The 26,890-nt window shown below is 39.8% G+C and overlaps 1 protein-coding gene across 12 annotated transcripts in view; it reads right to left on the minus strand.

Moving 5' to 3' along the window:
• LOC121400590 (zinc finger and BTB domain-containing protein 8B-like) overlaps window positions 1-24,322 on the minus strand; it is a 36,907-nt gene extending 12,585 nt beyond the window's left edge. For 2 of the 12 annotated variants that reach the window (XM_041583960.1, XM_041583959.1), the window contains exons 1-6: window positions 12,482-12,713; window positions 10,044-10,976; window positions 7,840-8,018; window positions 1,654-1,774; window positions 1,318-1,367; window positions 75-184 (exon numbers count right to left, since the gene is read on the minus strand). In XM_041583960.1, the coding sequence (XP_041439894.1) occupies window positions 1,339-1,367; window positions 1,654-1,774; window positions 7,840-8,018; window positions 10,044-10,950 (1,236 nt within the window). In that variant the 5' untranslated portion in view covers window positions 10,951-10,976; window positions 12,482-12,713 and the 3' untranslated portion in view covers window positions 75-184; window positions 1,318-1,338. Of the gene's footprint in view, window positions 1-74; window positions 413-1,317; window positions 1,368-1,653; window positions 1,775-7,839; window positions 8,019-10,043; window positions 10,977-12,481; window positions 12,741-21,972; window positions 22,052-22,478; window positions 22,597-23,538; window positions 23,686-24,182 lie in introns of those variants that run through there. The other 10 variants (XM_041583963.1, XM_041583961.1, XM_041583971.1 and 7 more) reach the window with 8 other exon arrangements.
• Window positions 24,323-26,890: the final 2,568 nt, after the last annotated feature.

Here is a 26,890-nt window from a genome sequence, read left to right on the forward strand (position 1 = left end):
GAGCTAGTAAAGTTTTAATTCTTCAAAATGGTTGGATTTATTTTCTTTATTTAAAAAAAAGAGTCTAAACTCACTTCAGAAGATGTCACCTTTCCCTTAGGAAGTCTTTTGCCCATCATTTTTGGTCTGTCTACAGTAGGATGTGCCAGCTTCATGGAGGACACCCTGAGTCCATCTAAAGTATCTGGGGAAACCAAACACATCCACATACATGTAGCAATTCTAAAACATTATATACAAATCACACAGGGCAACAGACCAGATAAATATATTTGTATGTTTTTTGTGATTATTTCCAAACATTGTAGCTAGTGCCTTATTGGCAAGCGCTGTCTCTGATGTTGCTGTTTCTGTTAACCTCCAAGACCTGCAAATCAACAAGATGGAAGCCAAAAATATCTGGAAACTCCATCTAAAATGACAATAAACAAAGTCATCATAAGAACTATTCATAGGTAGCTTTGGGTTTTATGGGTGATCCCTGGCAAAAACATAGCATTACCATGTGCAATGCCAAGCATCAGCATGAGTGGTATGGAGGTCACTCCTACTGTGCTCTCTGGAGTACACTACCTGCCTGAATGTAGAATTAAAATGGTAAAGTATAGTAGATAAAGAATAATGACTAGAGAAGTTTATATGGTTTGGGCTAGGGCCCCATCAAAGCTGACTTAAAGCTACAGTGCACAGTGACATTGTTGAATATTCAGTCTCTTGTTTCAGCACAATATTGTCCCATGAAAACAGGGGTGAATATTTTGGACCACATAGCACAAACCGTTCTTTTGATTTACATCTTCTTTCATAAAAGGAAACAAAAAAATGCTTATGTTTTAAAGGACATAAATTAAAGGGATGCTGTCATGTGAAAACATAATTTTTTCAAAATGTACCAGTTCAAAATGGGGGCTAGACATATTGTCAGTTTCCCAGGTGACCCCATTCATGTGACTTGTGCTCTGATAAACTTTGGTCACTCTTTACTGCTGCACTGCAAGTTGGAGTGATATCATCACCCCCTCCCCACCCCCCAGCAGCCCATCAGTAAAACAATGGGAAGGTAATCAGATAACAGCTCCCTGGTAGATATAAGAACAGCACTAAATAGTAAAAATCCATGTCCCACTGTGACTCAGTTACATTGAGTAGGACAAACAATAGCCTGCCAGAAAGCAGTTCATTATTTCTTTTTCTTAACACAGCCAGTACAGTAAAATGCAGATTTTAGACAAGATGATTTTAACTTACATTTTTCCTTTCCACTAGAAATAGACAAGTAATGAAAATAGTTAAATCCAATAAAGAGCTACAACTTACTTGACCCCTTGGAATTTTGCTTCAACTCTTCTCTTGTTTCAGTGCTGGGTCTGTAAATATAAGATAACATCTCTAGGTTTTTAACTGTAACTATAACAACTGGATATAGTAGCACACATGGACCATATATATATATATATATATATATATATATATATATATATATATATATATATATATATATATAGAGGACAAGGTGACAGATGCTTTACTTTTGTTTGTGTATTTTTATATGGATGAGATCATTTTTAAAAGTTTAGCTTTTGTTAATGTTTTTGTTATATATCTCCAATGTCTCTGTAATAACCAGTGCAAATGTCTCTTTGCATATCTTACTTGTTGGAAGGACTAGCAGCATTATGTTTGACCTTGTTTGGCACTGGAGGGGGAGGAGCTGACTTCTTTGCTGGTTGGTTGTTCGCTTTGGGAGTATGGTCAGTCTTTGGTTCACGTTGCACTAAAACAAAGAAGGAAACCAATACAGACTTGCTTAAAAGCTTTGAAAATATGAGACAATAGTTAATGGGCTTACGTTTCTTATTGTTTATTCCCTATTTTTACCATAGGCCCATGTGCTTGTTCTGGGCTCTCTGCCAAAAGCCAATTAAGTTAGAAACTTTGTTTCTTTTTCTGGCTTCATTGCAGAGAAAAAACTGGACTTTCCAGTACAAATGAGGGGCTGCAGGTTGAGCTGTCAAAAGAGGGACCGTCCCTCTAAAAATGGGACAGTTAGGTATGGAATGGCACTGAGCTAGGATATTGTATCAGTCAACCCAAGACTGCATGGTCTGCATCAGTTTGGCCACTTTGCAGAAATATCCCTCTAAATGTGACCTATTGTCAGATTTATACTGAGTTGGGCACAATTTTGCAACATTTGCATTGCAAAGCAAAGTTGTTTAGAAAGCACCACAGATGATCTTGGACCCATAAATATCACCCATGCAGTAAGACTCCTAAACACTTCCCATGGATTTCAGTGGAAAGTGTTTTGGAATATTCCAAGGGCCTTATTTGTTTCACCACATCACCAGTGACAATAGACTATGCTAGTGATCACATAACATTATTAGTGAGCTATGAAATTGGTAGGTCATTCCCTGGAAAATGTACATGTTGGGGAGTTAGCAGTTTTGACACTAAATGCAATTTTAAAGGGACAATATTGAGGAGCAGCATGAGGGGTTGTTCACCTTTGAGATAACTTTTAGTATGGCGTAGAGAGTGATATGCTGAGACAATTTACTTTCATCTTTTATTATTTGTGGTTTTTGAGTTATTTAGCTTTTTATTCAGCAGCTCTCCAGTTATAGAATAGAAAGACAAGAAATAAAAAGTAACAATAACAATACATTTGTAGCCTTACAGAGCATTTGTTTTTTAGAAGGGAGTCAGTGATGCCCATTTGAAAGCTCCAAAGAGTCAGAAGAAAAAGGCAAATAAATATAAAACTATAAAAAACAAATAATGAAAACCAATTGAAAAGTTACTTAGAATTGGCCGTTCTATAACATAATAAAAGTTACCTTAAAGTTGAACCACCCCTTTAAGGTGAGCACAGTGATCGCAGGGCTGCCTAGTTATTTGCTATCTACAACTAAAGGGTTTCCCATGACACCAAATATTGCATGGGAATAAGTTGGTGTGAGTTCTGAAGACCCCATTGTATACTACAGAGTTTATCTGTTATCTGCTGTGTATCCTGTTCCTTTTCTCCTCTTTCAGCTTTGAATGGCTGCCCCCATGGCTACACAGCAGCTTGTTTATATAAACTATAGTTGTGAAGCAAATACTACATAGTTTTACCAGTGCAGGGCAATAGTACATTATATTTTCATTACTTTAAAAAACTTTCATTTTTCATTTAATAGGGGCTGCAAAGGTACAGTAGCATACCTTCCAACATTTGAAAAATGTAAAGAGAAACAAAAATATTAGATGAGTGTAGTGCAGCAACATTTTTACCACGCCCTTTTTATAGACACACCCCCTAATTACCATGTCCATTTTACAAAATTTGGCAGGTTATGAAAGTTTGAACACATTTCTGGGAGTTTTAAGGCCATGTTTTATGTGTTATAACAGTTTTGCTAATGAAGCAGAAATCGCCCTTTAAGCACCAAGAAACCTGCTTATCTTAAATTGTTACAAATGTATCAAAGTGCAGCTTCTCAGTGTTCTGGTCTCTCTGCTAAAAAGACTCTTATTTTAATTACGTTTCAGAGACTTTGTATGTTTTCCTGGCATCAGTGCAGGAGATCAAAGAGAAACTTGTGATATTTCACTAAGAAACCTGGCGCTCCGGGCTGAGTTGTCAAAATCTGGACTGTCCCACAGAAAATGCAGCGCACACAGTAATATATACCTTCATAGTTTACTCTCTATCCCATGGAAAATACATTCTTGTGATCTTTATACCAATGTGCCTGTACATGTGCATGCTTATCAAGGGTTTACACCAAAAACGCAAATGATTGCACTTTAAAGGACCAGTAACTCAAAAAAATGTTTTTAAAAAATTCATTAGTATAGAACAAAATAAAAACACCAATACAAATTAAACTTTAAAATAGCAAAGCCTTTATTAAGAAATAACTTACAGAAACTCTGCTTCCTGTCCTCTACAGAAAAGGCGACAGGGTGACGACGATCCATTGTGCATCGCTCAATTTCTTCTCCCATATTCTACTGACAGCGTGTGGAAGGCAATGTCGGCGGGCTCCCCATTAGCTTCCAGGTGTCCAGCGCAGGAGGAGGTAGCGAATCTACAATGTACCTGTGGCCTGTACAATCGGAAGAGGCTCCCACACTGCGCCAATAGCGTGAACATATTTCATTTGCAGGCGCTCCTGACAGTTTCGGCAGTCACAGGTGTAAGGTGCATCACTTGTGTATTCGGGCAGGCTAAGTCTCTCTGGGCCAAAGGATGAGCACTCTGTCCTCTTTGCAGCGCTCTCAGGTTTGATCCCGTAGTTGCGCCCGTTAGCTTGGAATCCAGAGAAGGAAGGCGCAGCAATGGAGATGGGATCCAGCCAGGAGTGTACCGTGTATCTGCCGCTGTCTGCCCGATGGGCTTCAACCACAAGTGCAAAGAAGCAGTTTCAAATGGCAGAGTCTTCAAAAATCTGCCCGGCAGCTGTCTGTGTGTCCTCCTGCCCCAGATCTCAGCAGCTCCAACCCAGTGTGTTCTTATTTCCTACACGCTGCATGTAGCTAAACATGCGAGGCAGGTCTCGTGCTGGAAATAAGGACACACTGGGTTGGAGCAGCTGAGATCTGGGGCAGGAGGAGACAGCTGCCAGGCAGATTTTTGAAGACTCTGCAATTGGGCAGACAGCGGCGCGCTCCTGGCTGGATCCCATCTCCAGTGCTGCGCCTTCCTTCTCTGGATTCCAAGCTAACGGGCGCAACTATGGGATCAAACCTGAGAGCGCTGCAAAGAGGACAGCGTGCTCATCCTTTGGCTCCCAGGGACTCAGCCTGCCCAAATACACAAGCGATGCACCTTACACCTGTGACTGCCGAAACTGTCAGGAGCGCCTGCAAATAAAATATGTTCACGCTGTGTGAGCCTCTTCAGTCTGTACAGGCCACAGGGCATAGGCACATTGTAGATTCGCTACACCTGGAAGCTAATGGGGAGCCCGCCGACATCGCTTTCCACACACTGTCAGTAGAATATGGGAGAAGAAATCGAGCATTGCACAATGGATCATCATCGCCTTTTCTGTAGAGTACAGGAAGCGGAGTTTCTGTAAGTTATTTCTTAATAAAGGCTTTGCTATTTTAAAGTTTAATTTGTCTTTGTGTTTTTATTTCATTCTATACAATTAAATTCTATATAATTTAGAAAGAATTTTGATGTTACTGGTCCTTTAAAGTGTCTCCTCATCTCTCTACCCAACCTCATGACTCATTTCAGAAAAGCTCTGTCTATATACTCTCCCATCTTAAAATCTGGGGGTGTTTTTTTCAATTTCCTATGATATACAACCAAACACACAGCATTTTGGCAACTGCAAGCTCAAAATTGCGATTTCCAACAATTCCTTAAGAATAAAATTCCTACTGTTTGACTGAGTAGGGTAACGCTGTTTCTATAGCATGGGGACTACACTGTAGTCTCTATTTTTAAAAAGGAAAAAAAGACTACAACATGCAGATGATTTGATCTAGAAAGCCAGCTAATGGAAATGGCCATAGTAATGTTTCCATTCCCTTCTGTGCATGTTTCTGTAAAAATGCCATCTCTGCTAGACTAAAAAAATTGAATTATTAAATAACTTGAGCAAATGTTTAAATATGAAGGACTATAATCTACTATGAATCTATGTGACAGTATAATGTTCATTTTCTCTAAAACGCAAAAGTCATGGGACACAAGTGAATTTACTACGGCATGATAACAACTGGTGACACTTTTTAAGCATCAAGGATATATTTTACAGGCTATTCATGGATCTTGTGTTTTATATAGGGAATAATGTACAGGTATGGGATCCATTATCTGGAAACCCATTATCCAGAAAGTTCCAAATTTCGGCATGGCCGTCTCCCATAGACTTAATTTGATTCAAATAATTCAAATAATTAAAACTGATTTTCTTTTTCTCTGTAATAATGTGCATTGTACTTGATACCAGCTAAGCTATACAGTAATTAATCCGTATTAAAGGCAAAACAATCCTATTTGGTTTATTGTTTCAATTTTTTTTTAGTAGAATTAAGGTAAAGTGGTCTCAATTATGGAAAATCCCTTATCCAGAAAACCCTAGGTCTCAAGCACTCTGAATAACAGGTGACAAATTTTAAAGATTCATGATTTTATGATGTAGTTTTTATTTCTAAATTACACTGCAAATAATTCACTCTACAATATAAAATTTCATTTGTGAACCAGCAAGTGTATTTTTTTTGGTTGTAATATTGGTGTGTAGGCAGCCATCTCAGGTCATTTTGCCTGGTCATGTGCTTTTCAGCACTTTAGGATGTAACGGCTTTCTGGTAGGTTGTTGTTTTTTCTACTCGATGTAACTGAATGTGTCTTAGTGGGACCTGGATTCTACTATTAAGTGCTATTCTTATATCTACCAGGCCACTGTTGTTGTGTTAGGGAGCTGTAATCTGGTTACCTTCCCATTGTTGGAAGCTTCTTTGTTTCCACTGGATGTGGTATTTCTCCCCTCAATTTTTATAACCTTTGTGGTCAGTTCCTGTACCTCGTCCTTGGTACTGGCAATCAATTGAAAGTATAGTTGGTGGAACAGACCAAGGTAGACGCAGAGCTTTGCTGCAAAAAAATCCTTTTATTGACACAACATGTTTCGAGCAAAAATGTTTCGAGCACTTGACAAAGGGCATTTTTGCTCGAAACATGTTGTGTCAATAAAAGGATTTTTTTGCACCAAAGCTCTGCGTCTACCTTGGTCTGTTCCACCAACTATACTTTCAATTGATTACCTTCCCATTGTTCTGTTGTTAGGCTGCTGTGGGGGGGAGGGGGTGATATCACTCCAACTTGCAGTACAGCAGTAAAGAGTGTCTGAAATTTATCAGAACACAAGTCACATGACTGGGGGCAGCTGGGAAACCGACAATATGTCCAGTCCCATGTCAGATTTCAAAATTAAATATAAAGAAATCTGTTTGCTCTTTTGAGAAATGGATTTCAGTGCAGAATTTTGAAAAACATTTTTCCCATAACATTATCCCTTTAAGGATATTAGAAATCACAGATGAGAGGGGTTTTCATAACCATAACGGCACAAAGCCTTAGGCCAAGTGTTTTCATTCAAATTATGGAACTTCAAGTTAATGTCTAGGACTGGAATTGTTTCCTGTGTCATTGAATGGAAAATGCAGCACAGCTCTTTGCACCAGTGATTAAGGACAGCACCAGATTTATCTCAGGTGCTACCCTAGACATGGCTCCCCTTACCCAACCACTCTCTTACCAATTTGGCACATGCAAAATAATAAGTGTGCAGGACTGTATTTAGGTCCGATGCTGTCCTCGGAACCGAACGTAAACACGCCCCTACATGGCCGTGGCGGCGACGTCACTTCCGGCAACCAGCCGGCCCTCTATGCTTCACCCCCCCAGCTCTTTCACCCTTTTACCTATGGAAATTCGTGGAAAAGGCCGGGCAATTATTTTTTTTTTTAATTTAAAAAATACATTTATAGGCACCTGAGGGCCACCCCCAAAAACCTGCTGCCCTAGGCACAGGCCGCTGGGTGCCTTAATATAAATACGGCCATGAGTGTGTGTAATATCATAATGTGAGCACTATGGGGCAAATTTATCAAAGGTCGAATTGAAAATTCTAATTTAAATATTTGAGTTTTCAAGTTTATTTTAGTGTAATTCAACCAGAGAATACTTGTGATGACAGTATCCCTTAAAGTTCTACAATCATAAGAACTAATGCTAATAAATGCAGGGTACAGTAATTTAGTTGATTGTATGAATAAAAAGCCTAGTTAAGAACGGATTTCCTTTAGTCAGCTGCATATACTCACAGTCAGTGCATGGCTTCTCAGGTGCTCCTGTCGGGTAAATCTTTTCCGACAAACGTCACAGGGATAAGGCCGCTCACCAGTGTGAGAACGGATGTGGCGTTTCAGGATCCCTTTCTGCTTGGCTGTGTATGGACAGAATGGACACTTGTGCAGCTTGATAGGAACAACTAGGACATCCCCTTTAAGAAAAGGTAAGAAGAACACATGAGTGTGCAACCCCCATTTTATGTTTTTCAGCGGACCAGGAAAAATTATGTAAAATCATGGAAATTTGTTAACACAACTTTTTCTTCAAGGATATAAGCACGAGTCAGTTTGACTTTGAGATACAATATTTACTGTGTTAATAACAAGGGTTAAACATTGCAGCATCAATGTTACACTATGTGGGGCATGTGCAAGGCCTCTCTGTCAGTCACATACACAACCTAAAGCAATAAGTGATTGTTATATTTTAAACCTCTTTATTTGACTAATAACATTCACAAACAGAAATTTTTGGGTAGATCAGGACAAAATTGTTATGTAAAATCCAGGAAAACATTACTTAAAATCAGGTTAATGTACCCACTGAAATGCATTATAAATTGGTGGGACCACAAATAAAAATTGTAAAATGCAGGAGAACTTAAAATCAGGGTACTTAAAATCGAGGTTTCGTTGTAGTTTCCAAAGAATTAAAGTCTTCATGGTTCAAGTCTGCATTTTAAAGGAGAGGGTAAAGCCTATTTAATTGGGATTGCCAAAAGTTAGGCACGCCCAAGTGATTATATGTACTCACCTCACACCCTGGGCCGGTGCTCCTATCAGGAGAAAACTGCACCGGTCTGGGGTTTCTTCCAGTGAGTACCACAGAGCAGACTGGCTTCCCTCTTTCTTCAAATATCCCGGGGCAGGCGTGTCCGCAGTATAGCCGTCTTCTTTGTTAAAGTTGGGCTTTTACACGCTACTGCACATGCTCACCCGCGCAAAGAAAGAAGAAGCTGGAAGCCGATCACTCCGTGATGCTCACTGGAAGAACCCCAATGTTGTGCAGTTTTCTGCTGATAGGAGCACCGGCCCGGGGTGTGAGGTGAGTATACACAATCACTTGCGGGTGCCTAACTTTGGCAGCTCCAAGTAAAGTCAGCCTTTCCTTTTCCTTTAATGATTGAGATAAGTTGAAATGCAGCCACTTCAACTAGTTGGATCACAACCCAGTAGTGCATTTCTATGCCAGTTGCTATTTCATTATGCACTATGTGAACCAACCAAATGATTCATTTATAATGCAACGCATGATGCAAAGTGCACTTTTTAAATGCGGTTCATCATTCTTTCCCCACAATGCAGTGTTTTTCACCCAGAATTCCAGCATAATTTCTGCATCAACAGCGTGATGCAAGCAACATTAGCAGAGTGGGCATCGCACACAAAGTTAGTAATGGCTACTGATATGACCTGCCAGGGGAACCCTGGAATTACTGCCATATCCAGAATGGAGGTAATTCCAGGTTAAACACAAGTCAACAAAGCATGCGTATACAATTCCTCAGAGCAAACTGGGTGCATTAATGATCCTGCAAAAACACTAAAGGGCATATATTTGTATATAAGTTTGTAGCTTTTTTGTGATTTAAGAAATTCGCAGCTATAACCACAAATCTATATTTTCCAAATTAAAATTTTCACTATTTTGGATTATGGCACATGGGATAAATCTGCTCTATCACAAGTGACGAATATACTGAAAATGCTTTCTCACTGGCAATAATGTAAATTGCCAAGGGAAAACATATGCTTTGCTTTCTGAAGCTGCCTCTTTTTGAATGGGTTTAAGTGCACAATTTTATCTTGTATTATCTCCCCCAGCTCTGCTGAATTTTAAGGGATCTCTCTTATTTGGAAACACGATATCCATAAAGCATTTTACACAAATAATTCTATTTTCTAAGAATTATTTCTTGTTATCTATTATAAACCAGTAAATTGTGCTTGTTTCTAACCAAGCTGTATAAATTGGTATTGGTGGCAAAAACATTTGTATTGGGTTTATTTAATTTTTCAAGTTTTTCAGTAGACTTGTGATCCATAACTTACAAAAACACCTTGTGTCTGGAAATCCCCAGAATCAAAGTGTTCTGGATAATAACTCTTCTGCCTGCATTATAGGGTATGAAAAATACAGCTTTATATAATACAAAAACCCTCTTATGGTCCATTACCTGTGTCTTCCCCAAACCAGTCACCTTGAATATCCATCATAGAGCTCATTGGGACACCAGTATCTTCTTGACGAGATTCAAAGTCCCGTGGAAAATGATGCACTGCATCATCCTTCCTCTGGGAAGAACTATTTCTCAAAAGAGCCTCAAGAAATTGCTTCATGTGATAGTTATTGCATGCTATATCAACCCCAGATGCTGAATGCAGACCTTCCTCTCCCTGTTCCAGTCCTGTAGGAATATGGTAGGTTTGTACACCCTCTGACACCTCCACAACATCAGAGTCAAATTCCTCTTTTGGTTCTACTGCTTTGTTGGAACTTTTACTTTCATTGGAGCCGTCGGTTGGGTGATGTTTTACCATCAGCTCTATAGAGTTGCAACTACTGCAGTCGCCACCGGGTGGATCTTTCTGGCAGTCACTGTCATTTTCTTTCTCAGGTGAGGCCCCCAGCTCTGCTTCTCTTCCACTATTTATGCCATCGCTGCCACTGTCTGCCTGTCCAAAGGAACTTTCCTTCTCAATCTTCCGGCATATGTCTAATGAAGAGTGGATATAGGCTTTACAGAAGTTGACCACATCTGTCATCTGCAGATAACTAGCCGCACTCATAACTTCAATTACATTTTCTCCACACACGTTCAGCTTGCCTGAATAAAGAAAGTCCAGGATGGTAGAGAATGCCTCTGATGTGACAATATCCAGAGAGGCTGTGCTGTGTCTCCCGCTGTCCTGAATATAGTGAACTAGCATGGCTCGAAAATAACCACTGTTCGCAAACAAAACATTCCTGTGGGCTTTGAAAATTCGGCCCTCTACAATTATGCTGCAGTCACAGAAGAAATCCCTCTTCCTCTGTTCATTTAATTCCCCAAGTAGTTTGGTATAATATGATGACATCTCCATGGCTCCAACACAAAAATATCTCCTAGCTGAAAGAAGGAAAAAAACCATGAAGCAAATAAAATCATCAAATAAATGAACCGCTTCAAAATGATTGCTCTGAGAACATCTATTATTTTTAGGTTTAAAGGAAAACTATACCCCCCAAACAATGTAGGTCGCTATAAAAAATTGGACCAATCCCTGGATCAACTTTGTACTACAGTTAATTTCAGCAACCCTGTATTTTCTCACTTGCTAAAAAAACCATCCAAATTCTTCTGGGAGAAAATTCCACAACGTCACAGTTTGTGCTCCACATTATTAAAGTGATACAATAAAAACTGGAACGTGTCGGTCTCAGTAAATAGAAGCTGCATGTGAAATATAAACAGCTAAAAGCTGCCCCCCAGCCCTGCGAACCTTAGTAACGGCGACCCTCCGACACCATTAAATCATCTTGCTGAGTTGTTTCACTCATGGTGGGCTGAGAGCGGTGATCCCTCGAATTACAAATGAAAACAGGACTCCAGCCTATGGAGGGATCGCCCCCAGCCCAGCCCAGCGTGACTGAAACAACTCAGCAAGATGATTTAATGGTGTCGGAGGGTCGCCGTTACCAGACTTTTGGGAGCTTTTAGCTGACTATATTTCACGTGCAGCTTCTTTTCACTGATATTTTTCTAGGAACATGTCAGTATCACTTTAGGTTGGAATCTCCATCAATCTCAGCCACAATACATTGTAAAACAATCTACTCTGTAGTCACATATTATATACTTTTCAGTTATCCAAGGCATGCTTCAAGATTTGCAGTAAGTCTATGGAACTCACTCTAAAGTGCTTAAGCCAGCAGCTATTCTAAAGGCATACCCAGCATATTGAAGTAAACTAGTTTTATCTGCCTACCATACTCTTTCTTCCTTTCCTCAAACATTACTAAAGGTGGCCATAGATGTAGAGATCCTCTCGTTTGGCGGTGTCGCCAAACAAGGGGATCTCTACCCAATATGCCCACATAGAAGTGAGCGATATTGGGCTGATCCGATCGTGGGCCCTAGGGCCCAGCGATCGGATCATAATGGATCCGATATGGGCAGTCGGATCACAGGACCACCCGGAACTAGATCTGCCCGACTTTTGGCCAGACATCGATCAGGAAAGCCCGTCAGATGGCCCCACACACGGGCCAATAAGCAGCTTTTATCAGCTCGTATATGGGGCCTTAACTCATCACCTCAATTGGGCTAATTGCCTGCCCTATTAGAATCGCTACTATTTACTTTTCAAAAAATATTAACTTTTTTTTTTTGCCTTTCCCACAACTTTTCTCCAGGAAATCAGTGGGTTATATACAATGTTTATTGGTCAAGTGCACGTAGAATTATGAAAGCAATTATCCAATATGGTCATTGGACTGGGACAACAGGTTGCCCATGATTACTATTGTTCATTATAAATGAAGGGTGAGTGCAGATAGACAGCCTACGTACTACTGCAGGGACAGCACAAATGAACCCATGAGCTAGCAATGAATGGCGAGTGGGTGACTTACTAAACACACAAGCTAAGGCAGATGCATACAGGGCCGGGTTAGCCGCTAGGCGAGTGAGTCGCTAATGTAAGGCAAGTCTATCACACCGCCCAACAGTCCCTCTTTTCTTAACTCAGTCCGCAGTCCCGGAAAGCTGCTTCAACGCCCCGCAAACCCGATAATACCCAGCGCTTAGACTCCAGCAGGACAGCTTCTCCCGACGTCACAAGTCTCGTTTCTCGCAAGACTGTGGCGTCACGACGACTAAAGTGTAGAAACGCAGTGACGCAGCACGTAGCCTTACAGGAAGGGGCGGCTTGTAAGATGCGCTAGGCCCTAGCGAGTGAGCGGCTAGGGGCTCCAGCGGCTAGGGGCTGGAGAAGTGCTGTGGCTTGTATTTGTCAGTGAAAAATAAAAAACACCGTATATTTCGTGTTGGTTCATAGCCATGACCACTAACACATTATTCCTTCAGAAATCACGTATATTTTATTCTCAGAGCTCTTTGTGCTATCAGAACCTCTTCTCCCTATTTGTTCGAGGAGGACAGAGTTGGTGAAATGAAACAATCTTAAATCAAAGTGCTCCTGGCCCTTCTGCTATTTTACTAAATAAGGGGCAGAGTTTTCACACATTAAAGACCAATTTAGGAAAAGACAGGGGATGTTACAGCAAAAGTAATCTTTTAGGCACTTTTGTTCATGATGGCGGGAGAAGGGTCCTCACATCGCAGACCAAGGGCCAGTTTAGGAGAAGTAATGTGTTATATCTACCGCTCACCCGCCACTAAACTTATCCTGCAATGGTGGTGCTGGTCCTCCCTCAGCAATAGCAGTAAATTCACAGGTCTGCACACACACTATTTATCTGCAGTCGGGGATGTGGCCCCTCTTTTTATTAATATTTCACCACAAAGATCAACGTTTTGGGGGGTTCAACCTCCCTTCGTTGATCTTTGTGGTGAAATATTAATAAAAAGAGGGGCCACGTCCCCGACTGCAGATAAATAGTGTGTGTGCCGACCTGTGAATTTACTCCAGTTTAGAAGAAGACAATGGGGCAAATTCACTAAGCTCCAAAAATTTGCCAGCGACGGCTTTGCTCTCAGCGCAACACTACGCCAGGCGTAGATTCGACAGGACAATGCTAATTCACTTAAATCCAAAGCGTCCAGGGCCCGAACTCTGGCGAAGTTGCACTAGCGTTACTGCGCCAAGTGAAGCAAAGTTGCGTTAGCATTGCCTAATTTGCATATGGTTGCGCTAGTGTTACTGTGCCAAGTGAAGCAAAGTTGCGTTAGCATTGCCTAATTTGCATACGGCGGGAAGTTAAAGTTGAATGGACGTATATGTTGCAGCAAATACATTATATTACACAAGCCCGGGAAACCTTAATAAAAGAAAATAGAGTTGTTATATTGCCCTACACATGAGCCCAGTGTAACGTTTATGTGCCATATGTTAGGAAATGTAGGGGGGAAGCAGGTTACCCCAAAAATATTTACGCTCTTTTTCAGCCTATCACCCTGAAAAAGGAAAAGACGCTAGCATTTTTTGGGACTTAGAAAAATCTTTAACTATTTTTTTAGGAAGTCCTATCTACTCTATTGCACTTAGCCTGGTCTGAGGTGGCGAAGGCAAGTCTGGCACAAGAGGTAACGTTCAGTAAAATCTACATCTTAGTGAAATGGCGTAGTTACATACCAAAAGAGATATCTTTTACACTTCATTAACTCTGTAAAGTTTGTAAGTTCCCTGTTCCAAAAAGGTGAAGAATGGTGCTGGCAGGGTCTTCCCTGTTTCGCTGTTACCATTAAACAGACTTGTTTCAAGTTCTGGTCCAGAGTTTTATAAGCAGAATTTTCACAATTTATAAAAAAATATGGACTAATTTGGGACAATATAGTAGGTGAAACATACAAAATTTTACCTACCTTATACCAGGTGAAATATACCAACAGGTTTTAGGCTTTTTTGTCCACAGTGGCACGTGAGAGTGTGTTTTTTTGATAATTTAGGAGATGACAATTTCTGAAATTGGGCCAATCTTGGATTTTTATACTATTTTTAAACTGGCATGATATTCTAGTGTTTTTGTCAAACTTCGGCCAGATTTATTACAATTTGGGACAGAACTAGAGCAAATTTAGGGGAAGACAATGGGTGAAATTGATCAAAATTAGGATAGTGCTACTGAAGCCAAATGGCCCGAGGTTAGCTGCCTGAAATTGGGGCCTAAGTGGGGGCCAGTTATTAACCATACATAGCTAGGTTTTAACAAGTTGGAAACCAGATTCCATGGTGCTAACTGTAGGTAGTGAGAGAGAGGTAGACAACTGTTGTACACCAAGGAGGAAGGAAGGGGCCAGCAGTCCTGTGTTACCTCAACAGTCAGGGACACATTGGTAACTGTTCAGGGCAAGACATGTTTTTTATGCTGCATGAATGGCACCCTTCGGTTTTTCCTAGTGGTTTTACAACTATTCACAATCCAATCATGTAGCTAAGGGGATGGCTCATTGTTTCAGAGGCTTATGGGGAGAAACAAACCCTTTACGAAAACCCCTACCCCCCCACCCCGCGTAGACCCCCTCCCTGCTCCGCCCCAGCCTAGCTGCCCCCCCGGGAAATAGACCTAACTTTTTACTTACCCCTTGGTGCATATTTACAGCATCTGAGTTCATCGCAGCTATCTTCTTCCGGCTGCTGGCAATTTCCGTCCATTTCGGTCCTTATGCAGTTGTTGCAAACCGGTAAATTGCTCCAACTGTGCATGCACCACTTCTCCGGCAGCACCGGATTTCTCCCCTGGGCGCCCGATGCCTCAGGGTCCTATCGCCTGCTATCGGCTCACACCATTCCCCCTTCTTGCGCAAGTGTGCAAATGCGCATGCATCGTAGCGCTGGAGAACTCTGCGTTCCCTATACATTCTAGGATGCGGCTGGGCGGCATGCCGCCCCTAAAATTTCGCCGCCCTAGTCCTGGGCCTTTGTGGTCTCGCCACAAATCCAGCCCTGTTCTCCAGTCTCTGTCTCAGCTTACCATAGATGACCCAGAAGATGACTGCTGTGAACTCCGATGCTGTGACTCAGCACCGAGGGGTAAGTAAAAAGTTAGGGGCATTTTCCCGGTGGGGTGGGGGGGAGGAGGGAAGGGGGGTTCTCTTTTAAAGTGCCAAAATGCAATGTGCTAAAGTTCCATAATCCACCCTCATCACAGACTTGTAAATTGCCTGTACTGCCTGGAAAATGGTATGGACACATCTCCAACAAACTACTGCCTGACCATCAATTTCAGTACAGTCTTCTGGGAAGCTTTACCTCATATTTGCATATCATTAGATTATCCAGTGACATGAAATATTCTGTTAGAGGAGTTGCTCAAAACAAATATATTTTAATGCCCTTTGGTAATTTAATGAGCTTTGTTTCTATGTAAAATCTGTCCTAGGGCCTTGCTAGAACAGCTGGAATTTTTTTTAGGTTTAGAGTGATACCTCATTCTTTGCAGCTGGATATACAATAGATTATAGTATAACAAGAAAAATCCAAGAAAATGTTTAAAGGACCTGCCATAGAAATGCAGAAAACATTCTAGTCTGCCTGTCTAAACGCAACACAAAGGGTTATGTCACACACAGTGCTTTCTCTATCAGTCTTTTTATGCCAGCAGGAAAATACTCAATATTACTCATAACTGTAGTGGCAACTGTCTGTTGCATTTTAATACCTAAATATATTCCAAGTATGCAGTGATAGAAGGTTGCCATTTAATTTACTGGCAGCATGAATGAGTGGTCTTTAAATAATTTTTGGGAGCACTTAACATCCATAACATCACATGCAACACAATACAGAAAGGCATATCTGAATCCAGTGCCAATTAACATCATCGGGAGTAAAGCAAATGGTGCATACACCGTTCTGGAACCTTAAAGTGGATAACTGTGGCATTTAAAGGGATACTGGTCCTAAGTGAGGTTCCCAGAAAAATCAGAAGTGAATTAAAAGTTCACTAAATTAAAAGAGAAACTTGCAGTTTATAATGTAATATTGTATAGAGCTGTCTTACCAATTGTGTTACACTTATCTTTAAGTAAATCTTCCCTTGTGTCTGTAAGTATATCATTTTAACTAGCACATGATTCTAATACAAGGTATTACGGTTTATTGTTTAAAGCATCAACATTTTACAGAACATTGATATCAAATGCAACTGCATTTAGATAGCAAATACACTTATGAAATAGGAGAGTAGCTTATGCATTCACATAAAACACATTTATATCTACAAAATCAAACAAAAAGTACACACAACTACTTTCTATAATCAAGAACACATATTCTTCTGAAAGTACTACACAACGTTTACCAAAAATATATATATTTAAGCATAAATGTAACATTGTAATAAAAACTCTTTAAAGGCATAAAGTGCACTTTGTGGTGGTTGTACACAAGAGTGGGGTTACTATGAGGCACTTATAGAAATACAATGTGCAGGGCAAAACGGATATATTTGCAGCAGTGCAGATTGTATCATACATAAGTGAACCTGGATATAGAGATAATTTATCATTTTACAGATTGACAAAGAAATGGACGTTCTCTTCTTAAAACCGCATGTAAATTGGGTTTAGGTTCTGAGCTTTGTCCCCTCTGTCCTGATCCAAATAACTTTCGTTGATTGGACACAAATAAACTTGCAGTTTTGTTGCCTAGTCCTACAAATGCTTACTGTGATAATGTGGTATCAATGACAACCACAATAACAGAATCCCTTATCTCTTTTAAATCAATAGTCCACAAAGCAGATATAATCTGTTGCTATTTCTCTGGAACACTGTCCCAAAATTTGTGGCACTCGCAACTTCCAGCTGTGAATATAGACTGCTACAAGTTGTTTATACTGTATTGGTTATAACCAGATCAGGTATAATCTCAGCAGCATTATCACTAGTGTGGTAGGGAACAAATGCGTGGCTCAAGTCTTGGTGTAGGAAGGAGGGGTTTGGGTTCCTAGAGCACTGGGCTGATTTTTCCTTGGGGTACAACCTATACAGTCGTGACAGTTTGCAAATGGAAGGGGGTCCGCGGTGCTAGGGGAAAGAATGGCTAAGAGGTTGGAGGAGTGTTTAAACTAGGCAAGGGGGGTGGGTGAGATAAAGAATTATGGGGAAGCTAGGGTAGGTGGGGCAGTGGGATTAGTAAGGGGTTATTGGGGAGGAGTGAGGGGGCATACAATTTACCAGTTAAGGAGGTCCCTCTGTTACAAGGAAACAGAGTAGATAAGAAGTCAGCACTCACCAACGAGTTAGTGTGTCAATAAGGTGCATGTCTCAGGCAGCCACTTCCAGACGAAAATTTTGCAACTTTTGTATACAAGAGTTACAAGGAATACTAACTTAACATATAATTTTGTATACAAAAGTTACAAGGAATACTAACTTAACATATAATTCTCCACTAAGTAATGTAAATTTCAAAAGTAAAAGTAGTAACCTCCGCTGTATGCTGGCAAAAGCATGGAGTTTGTCAGGTAAAATGGGAGACCTAAAATTAATTGCATGCTCTAAAAATTAGGATATAAATGGTATCACTGAGACCTGGTGGGATGAAACATGTGACTGGACTGTGAATTTAAATGGTTTACACCCTTTTTAGGAAGGACAGAGGGATTAAAAAGGGTGGAGGAGTGTGTTTGTATGTAAAGCCAGAATTAAAGCCATGCACTAAAGAAATAACCATAGCTGGCATGCCCTGATTAAGTAATTCAATAAATATGCAAGTGCATGTATTTTAAAATCAGGGTTTTTTAGTTACATAGTTATGATCATAAAATTGATAAGCCATTATACCACGTCAAGGTAAACACCACACAAACAACAAGTTAGGGACCACTGTGTGGGGTTTACCTTGACATGGTATGGTGGCTTATCAATTTTATGAAACCCTGTTTTTAAAATACTGTACATGCACTTGCATATTTATTGAATTACTTAGACAGGGCATCAGGGAATGTGCATTGATTGACCAGATCAGTAGCACTTCCTTTGTACCTAAATATATTAAAATTTAGCCTTAGGTGTGCACCCACAACCACCTTTTTTTGTATTTTCAATGTTGATGAATGCAAGGTTATGCACTTTGGACAGACATAATATCAAAGGCTATTGTGATACTAGATTCTATAGTTAGTATAGCTATGGGTATATAGAATTTATGTGAAAGTAGGGAGGGGTGTGTGTATGGATGCTGGGTTTTTCATTTGGAGGGGTTGAACTTGATGGACTTTGTCTTTTTTCAACCTGATTTAACTATGTTACTATGTAACACCTGGGATTAAAATAATTTTCACATTTAGTAGGGTAGCGTATACTGGAAAAAGAGGAGAGACTGAAGAAAGGTTTAGAACATACGGTATGTGAGGTAGAACTATTTTATAAATAAACCTGAAATGGTATAGACGAAGTTGCTAGGCCTAATGATCAAGTGTATCAATAGGTCTGTATACTGTATGCATGTGTATATACTGTAAATCTTTTCAAGGGGTTGAACAAATGTGAAATCTAATGGGACACACAATTAGGGATTGCAATGCCAAGCTTCAGACGAGGTCCTGTTGCATAGCCCTAAACTGTGGGAATACGATTACAATTTGAATGAAATCTAGAGAGGGACAGAACTTTCCAGGAAAGGGAACAGAAGGGCTGAAGCATAAAGAGGTAGTAGGTGAAACTTATGGACCCAGAAGAACATGAAATCTCAGTAGGGATTGTGTGGAGGACAAAGTATGGGTTTGAGGTTCCCCACCATGTCTGCATATGCCTACATTACCACCCCAAAATACCCTATCCATATGTGGGGCATAGCAATAGGAGTAGCAGATCCAGAAGTGGTGAGAACTCTATGGGATTCAGACTGATTTGTAGTTTAAAATATCTTACCAAATCTGGTCTACTTTCAAACAGTTTGGGTGGCCTAGAGAGAGATCGGTCCCACTTATTGTCCACATTTCCTAGTTATGCCACAGACCCTGTTGGTCAGATTGTTCTCCCACCCAGTGCTCACACTACATTTTTTCTGTTAAAATCTTATAATGGATACAACAGAAAAATCTGTTTCCTGAAAAAATACAACATTTTTGGTAGTTTTTGATGTTGCAAATTCATGCTGGTATGGGGGGTGGTTCTGCTCTGCCCCTCCACTGTCATAAGGTCAGCCTCTTATCAGAGGCCTCTTATTGGAGAGGCATGTTGCATAAGGCGTTCCCTGGACAATCATACGATTGCTGCAGTAGCTGGCAGAGGATAAAGGTGCCGGCCTTCTGCTTTATTATGGAATTTCTAAATACCTTGGATTATCCTGAGCATTAAAATTCCATACCTGTTCACAAGGCTTTTTAAGTAAGGAAATTTAGATCAAAGGATATACTGAGAAATGGCAATGAGAGTAACAATTTGGGGAAAATGAAACAAAACAGCTTTTTCCATCTTTATAGTCTTCATGATTGGGGGAAGTCTTGCTGTGTTTGCTTAACTGACTGCTGCCCATATTTTTTTAAAAAATCATTGCTCACGAGCTTGGAGCCGATGAGGTCCCTACATAGCTATTCTGTTATTGGAAAAAGACAGGACTACTATTTGCAGTCCTTATGTGGATTTAATACTGTAATATAGAAAAACAGGGGTTTGAGTAAAATAATCAAACTACTGAAATGGCACATAAGGCTCTCTTGCCAATAGCAGTTCCTTTTAAAAAGTCCTTGTATCTTGCACTACCATGTTTCCTTTATAGTTAGCCATTTTTGTTAAGAAGGCAATATTCTTAATGCAGAATGTTTGGTAGTGAAGGCTACAAGTCAAATTTAGTCATTATATGCCCTTTTCTCAGTTAAAGTCTCCTCCCTGCTTCAGTGCTATCAATGTGTGCTGTATGATGTACATGTGTACTCCTTTCACATAAATTTACATGTGTACACCCAGCATTGTATACAGGCATGCTTTCTCAGTCTAAAAGCAACTGCTAGATCCTTCATTCCTAAAAACTGAAGATATCTCCATCCTCTTGGATCTTCAGTGCCTGCAACAGAGGGAAGTTGCTCAGGTTCTCGTCTTCAATAAGAAAGATGCTATCTTCTTCATTGTTACTGTGAAACCACATATTCTCATAGGTTTGGGGCTGGGAGATGTGTTGCTAAGGAGAGGTTGTGTGGAGTTAGACCGTAAGTGGGAAGTTGATGTGGGACTTTGTCCAAAGTATCCTGTTATCACCTTAGCATACTGCACAGTGTCAGCAACATTGATATAGGGCCTCTGGACCCAGCATCATCTGTACTGCATTGTGGTTTGTGTTCAAATGAAACAGGAGTGCATTTGGTGACATCTGTAGATGGGGGTTTCTTCTCAGGCCACCCCTCCAGAATTGTGAGATCACTCGTAATCATTTCTCTGATGTTAAGTGACATCTTGGGGGTCTACAGGATGTAACATCCAAACAAGTAATTACATTTCTTTATTACATAAATAATTAAATACAGTAAACATAAACTGTTTTGTATGTCCAAGGTATTCCTTATAGAGAATTCCCAAGATTGAGGTTGCCCCAGCTGGATGGCCCTGTCTGAGATTAGATAGCTTGACTGGGGTGAATGTTGATTTAAGTTCAAGATATTCCTCAAACCCCACTCTTGGAACTTTATTAGAATCAATGATACTACAATGTATTTATGTATATGTAACCTTATTACAAGGTAAAACAACCCCTAATCTTATGTTCAGTCAGAACATTGCCTCAAGTGGCAAAGCCAGCATGTTACCTAGGTGGAAAGAGCTGGTTACTTAAAGCTGAAAATTCCAGTTCAGGGTTAGTGCCTTGCCTGAACCCCTGCAAAAGTGTAAAGGTAAACGCTGGGGTAATGTGGAGCAGCATTACTAAAGCTGCCTCAGTGTGGCAAATCTTAAGAGTGCACCCTGCTTATAAAATGTGTGGCGAGAACTCAAAATCTGTACAAGTCAATACGTCTAATGGACCCTATGTGACAGCTAGCATAAAAACATTAACTCAGATATTTTCTTGCTATTGAAAAATCAATGTTTTGCAGCACTACAGAATTAACTCTGAAATAACATAGGCAGATTCCAAGAATTAGCAACAAGGTATTTTATAGGTGTTGCTGAAAGCTCATAGCCCCAAAGTTTCAGCCAGTGGCCTGTACACAAAAAGGTGCCTTTTTATCTAGAAGTAAGTGTTTGATCATAGGAAATAATAGCTGTTGGGGATACAGCTGATAAAAACAAGGCAGAAACACATTGTCAAGCAGCTTGTTGGATGAGATGTCCAACATCAAATAATATCCCTGGTTCAATGTGGCTTGTTTTTTTACATTTATACATTTGTTACTGAAATCCCATTGCGCTGAATAATGCCTGCATATTTTATTGCAGAACAAGGTTTGAAGGATGCTATAAATCCTGAAATTTTCCAGGAATCTCCAATATTAATTTATTTTACCTCATGACATACTGGCCTCCATTTCCCCATGCTGCTGTTTGCAGGATCTGGTACAACTTGCCAAAACTTATTCTTCACTCTGTCAAACAAGAAAGCAACATGAACGGCTTACTAGTACTGTTGAACAATGAATAATTGTAAAAATATGCTGCTGACATCTAACTACCAGTAAGCTGGAGACTAGACTTGATCAGAGAAAAAATATTTGAAATTACTTGTACATAGCACATTCTTACTGGTGAGACAATAGATCAACCTTCTTGAAGGGCAATGCCCATGCTTGATACAAAATACAAATTTAATACAGGAAAGTAGTTTGTGAAACAAAGTACAATAGGGCCCATAAAATGTGAAGATAGTAGTGAAAGAGGTTAGTGCACGGTTGCTAGTTATGTTAAAATGTATTTTATACCCATACCGAAGGACATGGAATCACTGCCCAGAAATGGGTTGTAGAGGACTGCTTTAAGCCCCCAAACTCTTTCACAAGAAATGCAGAAATTTACCCTTTATGTTTTCCCAGGCAAATGAAGGAGCTTCCAATAACAATCATCACAGATGACATACACAGAACCATTATTAATACGTGGATCTCCATCTCATCTGGATAATAAAAGATTGTAACAATTAAAATATATTCTGTTATGCTGTATCTAGTACAGGGGCTTTCCAAACATTCATTTGTTTACTCACTTTGCCACCTTATACTTACTAAGAGAGTGGTATAAATCATGGAGGACTGATCCATTGACACTGCCTTCAGATGTTGAGCAGCTTAAAAGCAAGTGTAACATTCCTAAAGGCTGCAGGTTCCTGATCACAAACCTTGTCAAGTTGCTGTTCAGCGTCACAGCTAAAAAATGAGAAAGAAAACAATATGAAAAGTTTTTTTCTTGAATATAGATGAATAGGTGTCCCTGGTCCAAAAAGCTATAGTTTGTTAACATGTGTAATCGTGAGTTTGTATGAATGAGAAGATATGAATTGCCTTAATGAGGGAATAGTTTAAGTAGCTAACCTGTGCTGCACCAGTGCTTGCATATAATACAATCTATAAAAATAATTGTATAAAATCTAGTTCAAAATAGCCTTTTAGGGGGTTATTTATTAAAGCCCGATTTTTTCTCATTGGCCATTTAAAGGGGAAAAACAGAATTTTTTAGTTTAAAAATCTAAAATTGTTCCTGGATTTATTAACCCAGAGGGTGTTAAAAATCAGAATAAAAAAGTATTCCAACACAGACCTGCTGAGTTCATGTAGAAGTCAATGGGAGAAGTCGAAATGATATCCTGATCTGTGCTTGGTTTCACACACTAATCCGAACATTTTGTGGTTTATGGGCGTAAAATCTGAAAAAGTGGCGGTATTCAGCCATCAAACCCGAAAAAGTTGCAGTTTTTCATTTTTTTCGCGGTTTTATCAAGTTTTTTCCCAAACAAGACATTTTTGGGAAAATGTATTAATAGATAAGGGAAAACGTTTTCAGAAAATTCTAATATAATTTTGGATTTTGATAAATAACCCCCTGAGTTTTGTAATGACTGACATCAGTCTACATAACTTACAAAGTGTTCTTCTATCACTGTCAGTCCAGAAGACGGTGTAGTTTGTTATAAATCCATGGCGTCTCTCCAAGGGGACTGGTTCCCAGGACAGCTGGGCTGATGACTTTGTGACACTTATTAGTGTAAGTTTGGGGGCAATTTCTGGAACTGTAAAAGTTATGAAATTATAACAAAAACACAGGAAACACGCAAGGAACACGTGGATATATACGGTAGCTGTAAGACTAGCTAGGGACACCCGTCAAGGATTCAATGCAATGTGTCCTCTGCACACCCGTTTTCTCAGCCAGCTAGGATGCCAGCTTGGATCTTGTTAGGAGTATCAGTTTCACTAATCAAGTTATGGTTAGTTAGTTAAAAGACAATAAAGCTTCACTTGTTTACTATTCTAAAATGAAACATTTGTAGCAAAAGTAGGGTTGGCCATTACCAGCCCACTATCACTGTCACATCTCATAGTGGTATCAGGGAGGCTGCTGCCATGAGGCGAGTTGAGAAACTTGCCTCAGGTATCAATAGCCCGCAGGTAGCAGGGGTGGCTAAAAAGCTGCTCCTGGTAACTTTAGTAGCCCAACAACCATTCTCTGCCTGTGATTCTCAGTTTTAATAAAATTACAAGCGTAATTTCGGTATAAAACACCCACCTCCTTGTCTGGAATAAGCATTAACCTGTACTGGGGACCCAACTTGATTTTCATAAACAGGATAAACCCAGACAGTGTACTGCTGAAAAGGTTCAATATCTGGAAGTCAATGAAACAGGTTAAATCTTAAAGAATAAAGACAGAGGTTAAACAGCCTTTGCGCATGTTCACTAGGTACACTTTTCAGATTTAATGATGGTTAGGTAGAGCTAACAATAGCTGCATAAGGCAGCACAAGACCCAAGCAGTTGGACTGTAGTGTACATGGGATCTTTTCTGAACTTTTAAAAATCCCAAGCTCCATTATAAAAACAAAACAAAAAAATACAGTCAGCCTCATAATGTGGAAGTTAATGTGGGTCAGTTATGACCTCCAAAGTCATTCAGATGCGCAATTTAGGGAGGCAGAGGTGCAAGCTGCAATGTGTGCCTGTCTTTGGGTAGACAGTAAGGACAGGGCTGGCCTGTACCATGTTTACACTGTGCACCTAGCCTCAGATTTTTTTATCCAGCACAAATGCAGCGTAGCCATTCCCATGGGCAGTAGTGCTCTAAAGAATGAATCTGCCTTGGGGATAAGTAAATTACCACTAGTATAATAATATAACAGGAGACATGGGACAGGGTCTTTATAATTCTGATTTAAGTACCATATCATTTTGTTTAGGTTCTTAAAGGGAAGCTATAATCAAATACAAAAATATTTTTATTGCAGTTACTGAAATAAGCAGAATATTATTCTCTCTTCATGTCGGCTCCTGTGCGAACACACTCAACAGATTTTGCCTCAAATTAAAGTCTCACACTTCTTTGGCAAAATCCGCCAAGTGTGTTTGCACCGGAGTCGAGACAAGGCTTTCAGAGTAGGGTCGGGGGCTGAAATTGGCCTGTGGATTTTTAGCTCTGTCTGACCCTAGACTTAGTTAATTATGGAAAATTATGGAACCGTTATCTGGAAACCCCAGGTCCCAAGCCTTCTGGATAACAGGTTCCATACCTGTATTTGTACTGCTCTGTTCCTTTTTACTGTATTTTTTAGACAAGACACTTTCTGCCAAGCAGTATGTTGATTTTTGACAAAAGGCATGTTCTTCTGTCAAAAGATAGTGCAAGGGAGAAAAGTGTATTCTGCTGTAAATACATCAAAAAGAATCCAGTAGCACACTGATGAATTATCAAATAGTGAAAAAAGTGTGTATTCAGTCCAAAAATGCTTCTGCTGTAAATAAGCAGAATAAGTAAAGAAGTGCCTTTTTTCAAAATTAAAGTGGTCTTGCAGCAGCTGAGTATAGAGCAGCAACTATGGTACCAAGAAAGTGAAAAACAGTAAATAGCAGATTCAAATAAAAAAAAACAGATATTGCACAGTCTTGTACAGGTATGGGATCCGTTATCAGGAAACCCCATTATCCAGAAATGGCCATCTCCCATAGACTCCATTTTATCCAAATAATCCAAATTTTTAAAAAAAGATTTTCTTTTTTTTGTATTAATAAAACAGTAACTTGTACTTGATCCAAACTAAGATGTAATTATTCCTTATTTGAAGCAAAACCAGCCCATTGGGTTTAATAATGTTTACGTGATTTTCTTGTAGACTTAAGGAATGAAGATCCAAATTACGGAAAGATCCGTTTATCCGGAAACCCTCAGGTCCTGAGCTTTCTAGATATGAGGTCCCATACCTGTATTAGCTTTTGTCATTCAAAAACAGGTCAGGCTACACTAGTTTATTAATCATGAAATGATTTCATATTACCTACAATGCTTGGGAAATGGGGGTTTCCTGATAATGGTTTTTTTCCATAACCTGAATCATCATACCAAGTCTGCTAAAAACATTTAAGCATTAAATAAACCCAATATGATTGTTTGCCTCTAATATAGACAGAGAACAGTTTTATTATTACAGAAGGAAACAGGAATAATAATCTCCAAGGAAATGGTTAAACTTTTTGGTTAAAGGTTTACCAGATAAGGGATACCTGTAATAGAAAATACATCTGTACTTGTCTGCACATGCTACTACCATTCCCAGGGTAAACGATTGTTAGGACTAATTTACTATTGCTCCTGACTCAACAGCACTAAAAATTGTACCCCTTAGTTCCCTGACACAGTGGGGCAAATTTACTAAAGGGCGAAGTGGCTAACGATAGCGAAAATTCGCCAGTGTGACGTCATATCGTTACTTCACCGTTTTACTAATGGGTGCTGTTGTAAATTCGCTAGCGAAGTGGACCTACTCTAGCACTACTTTGCACCATTACACCAGCCAGGCGAAGTTGCGCTATGGCGAAGGGACTTAACTACGCTAATTCACTATCTTGCGCATTTTACTGAACGTTACCTCTTGCGCCAGACTTGCCTTCGACACTTCAGACCAGGCGAAGTGCAATAGAGTAGATAGGGCTTGCTTCAAAAAAAGTCCCAAAAAACGTTGGTGTCTTTTACTTTTTTAAGGGTGATAGGCTGAAAAAGATCGTAAATTTTTTTGGGGGTACCCTCCTTCCCCCTATATTTACTAACATATGGCACCTAAACTATACAGTGGGCGCATGTATAGGGCAAAATAACAACTCTATTTTATTTTATGAAGCTTTCACAGGCTTGTGTAGTGTAATGTATTTGCCTGCTACATATACGTCCATTGTACTTTAACTTGACGCTGTAATGCAAATTAGGCATCGATAGCGTAATTTCGCTAC

This window comes from Xenopus laevis, chromosome 2S (genome assembly GCF_017654675.1).
Source record: "Xenopus laevis strain J_2021 chromosome 2S, Xenopus_laevis_v10.1, whole genome shotgun sequence".
Lineage (NCBI taxonomy): Eukaryota > Metazoa > Chordata > Amphibia > Anura > Pipidae > Xenopus > Xenopus laevis.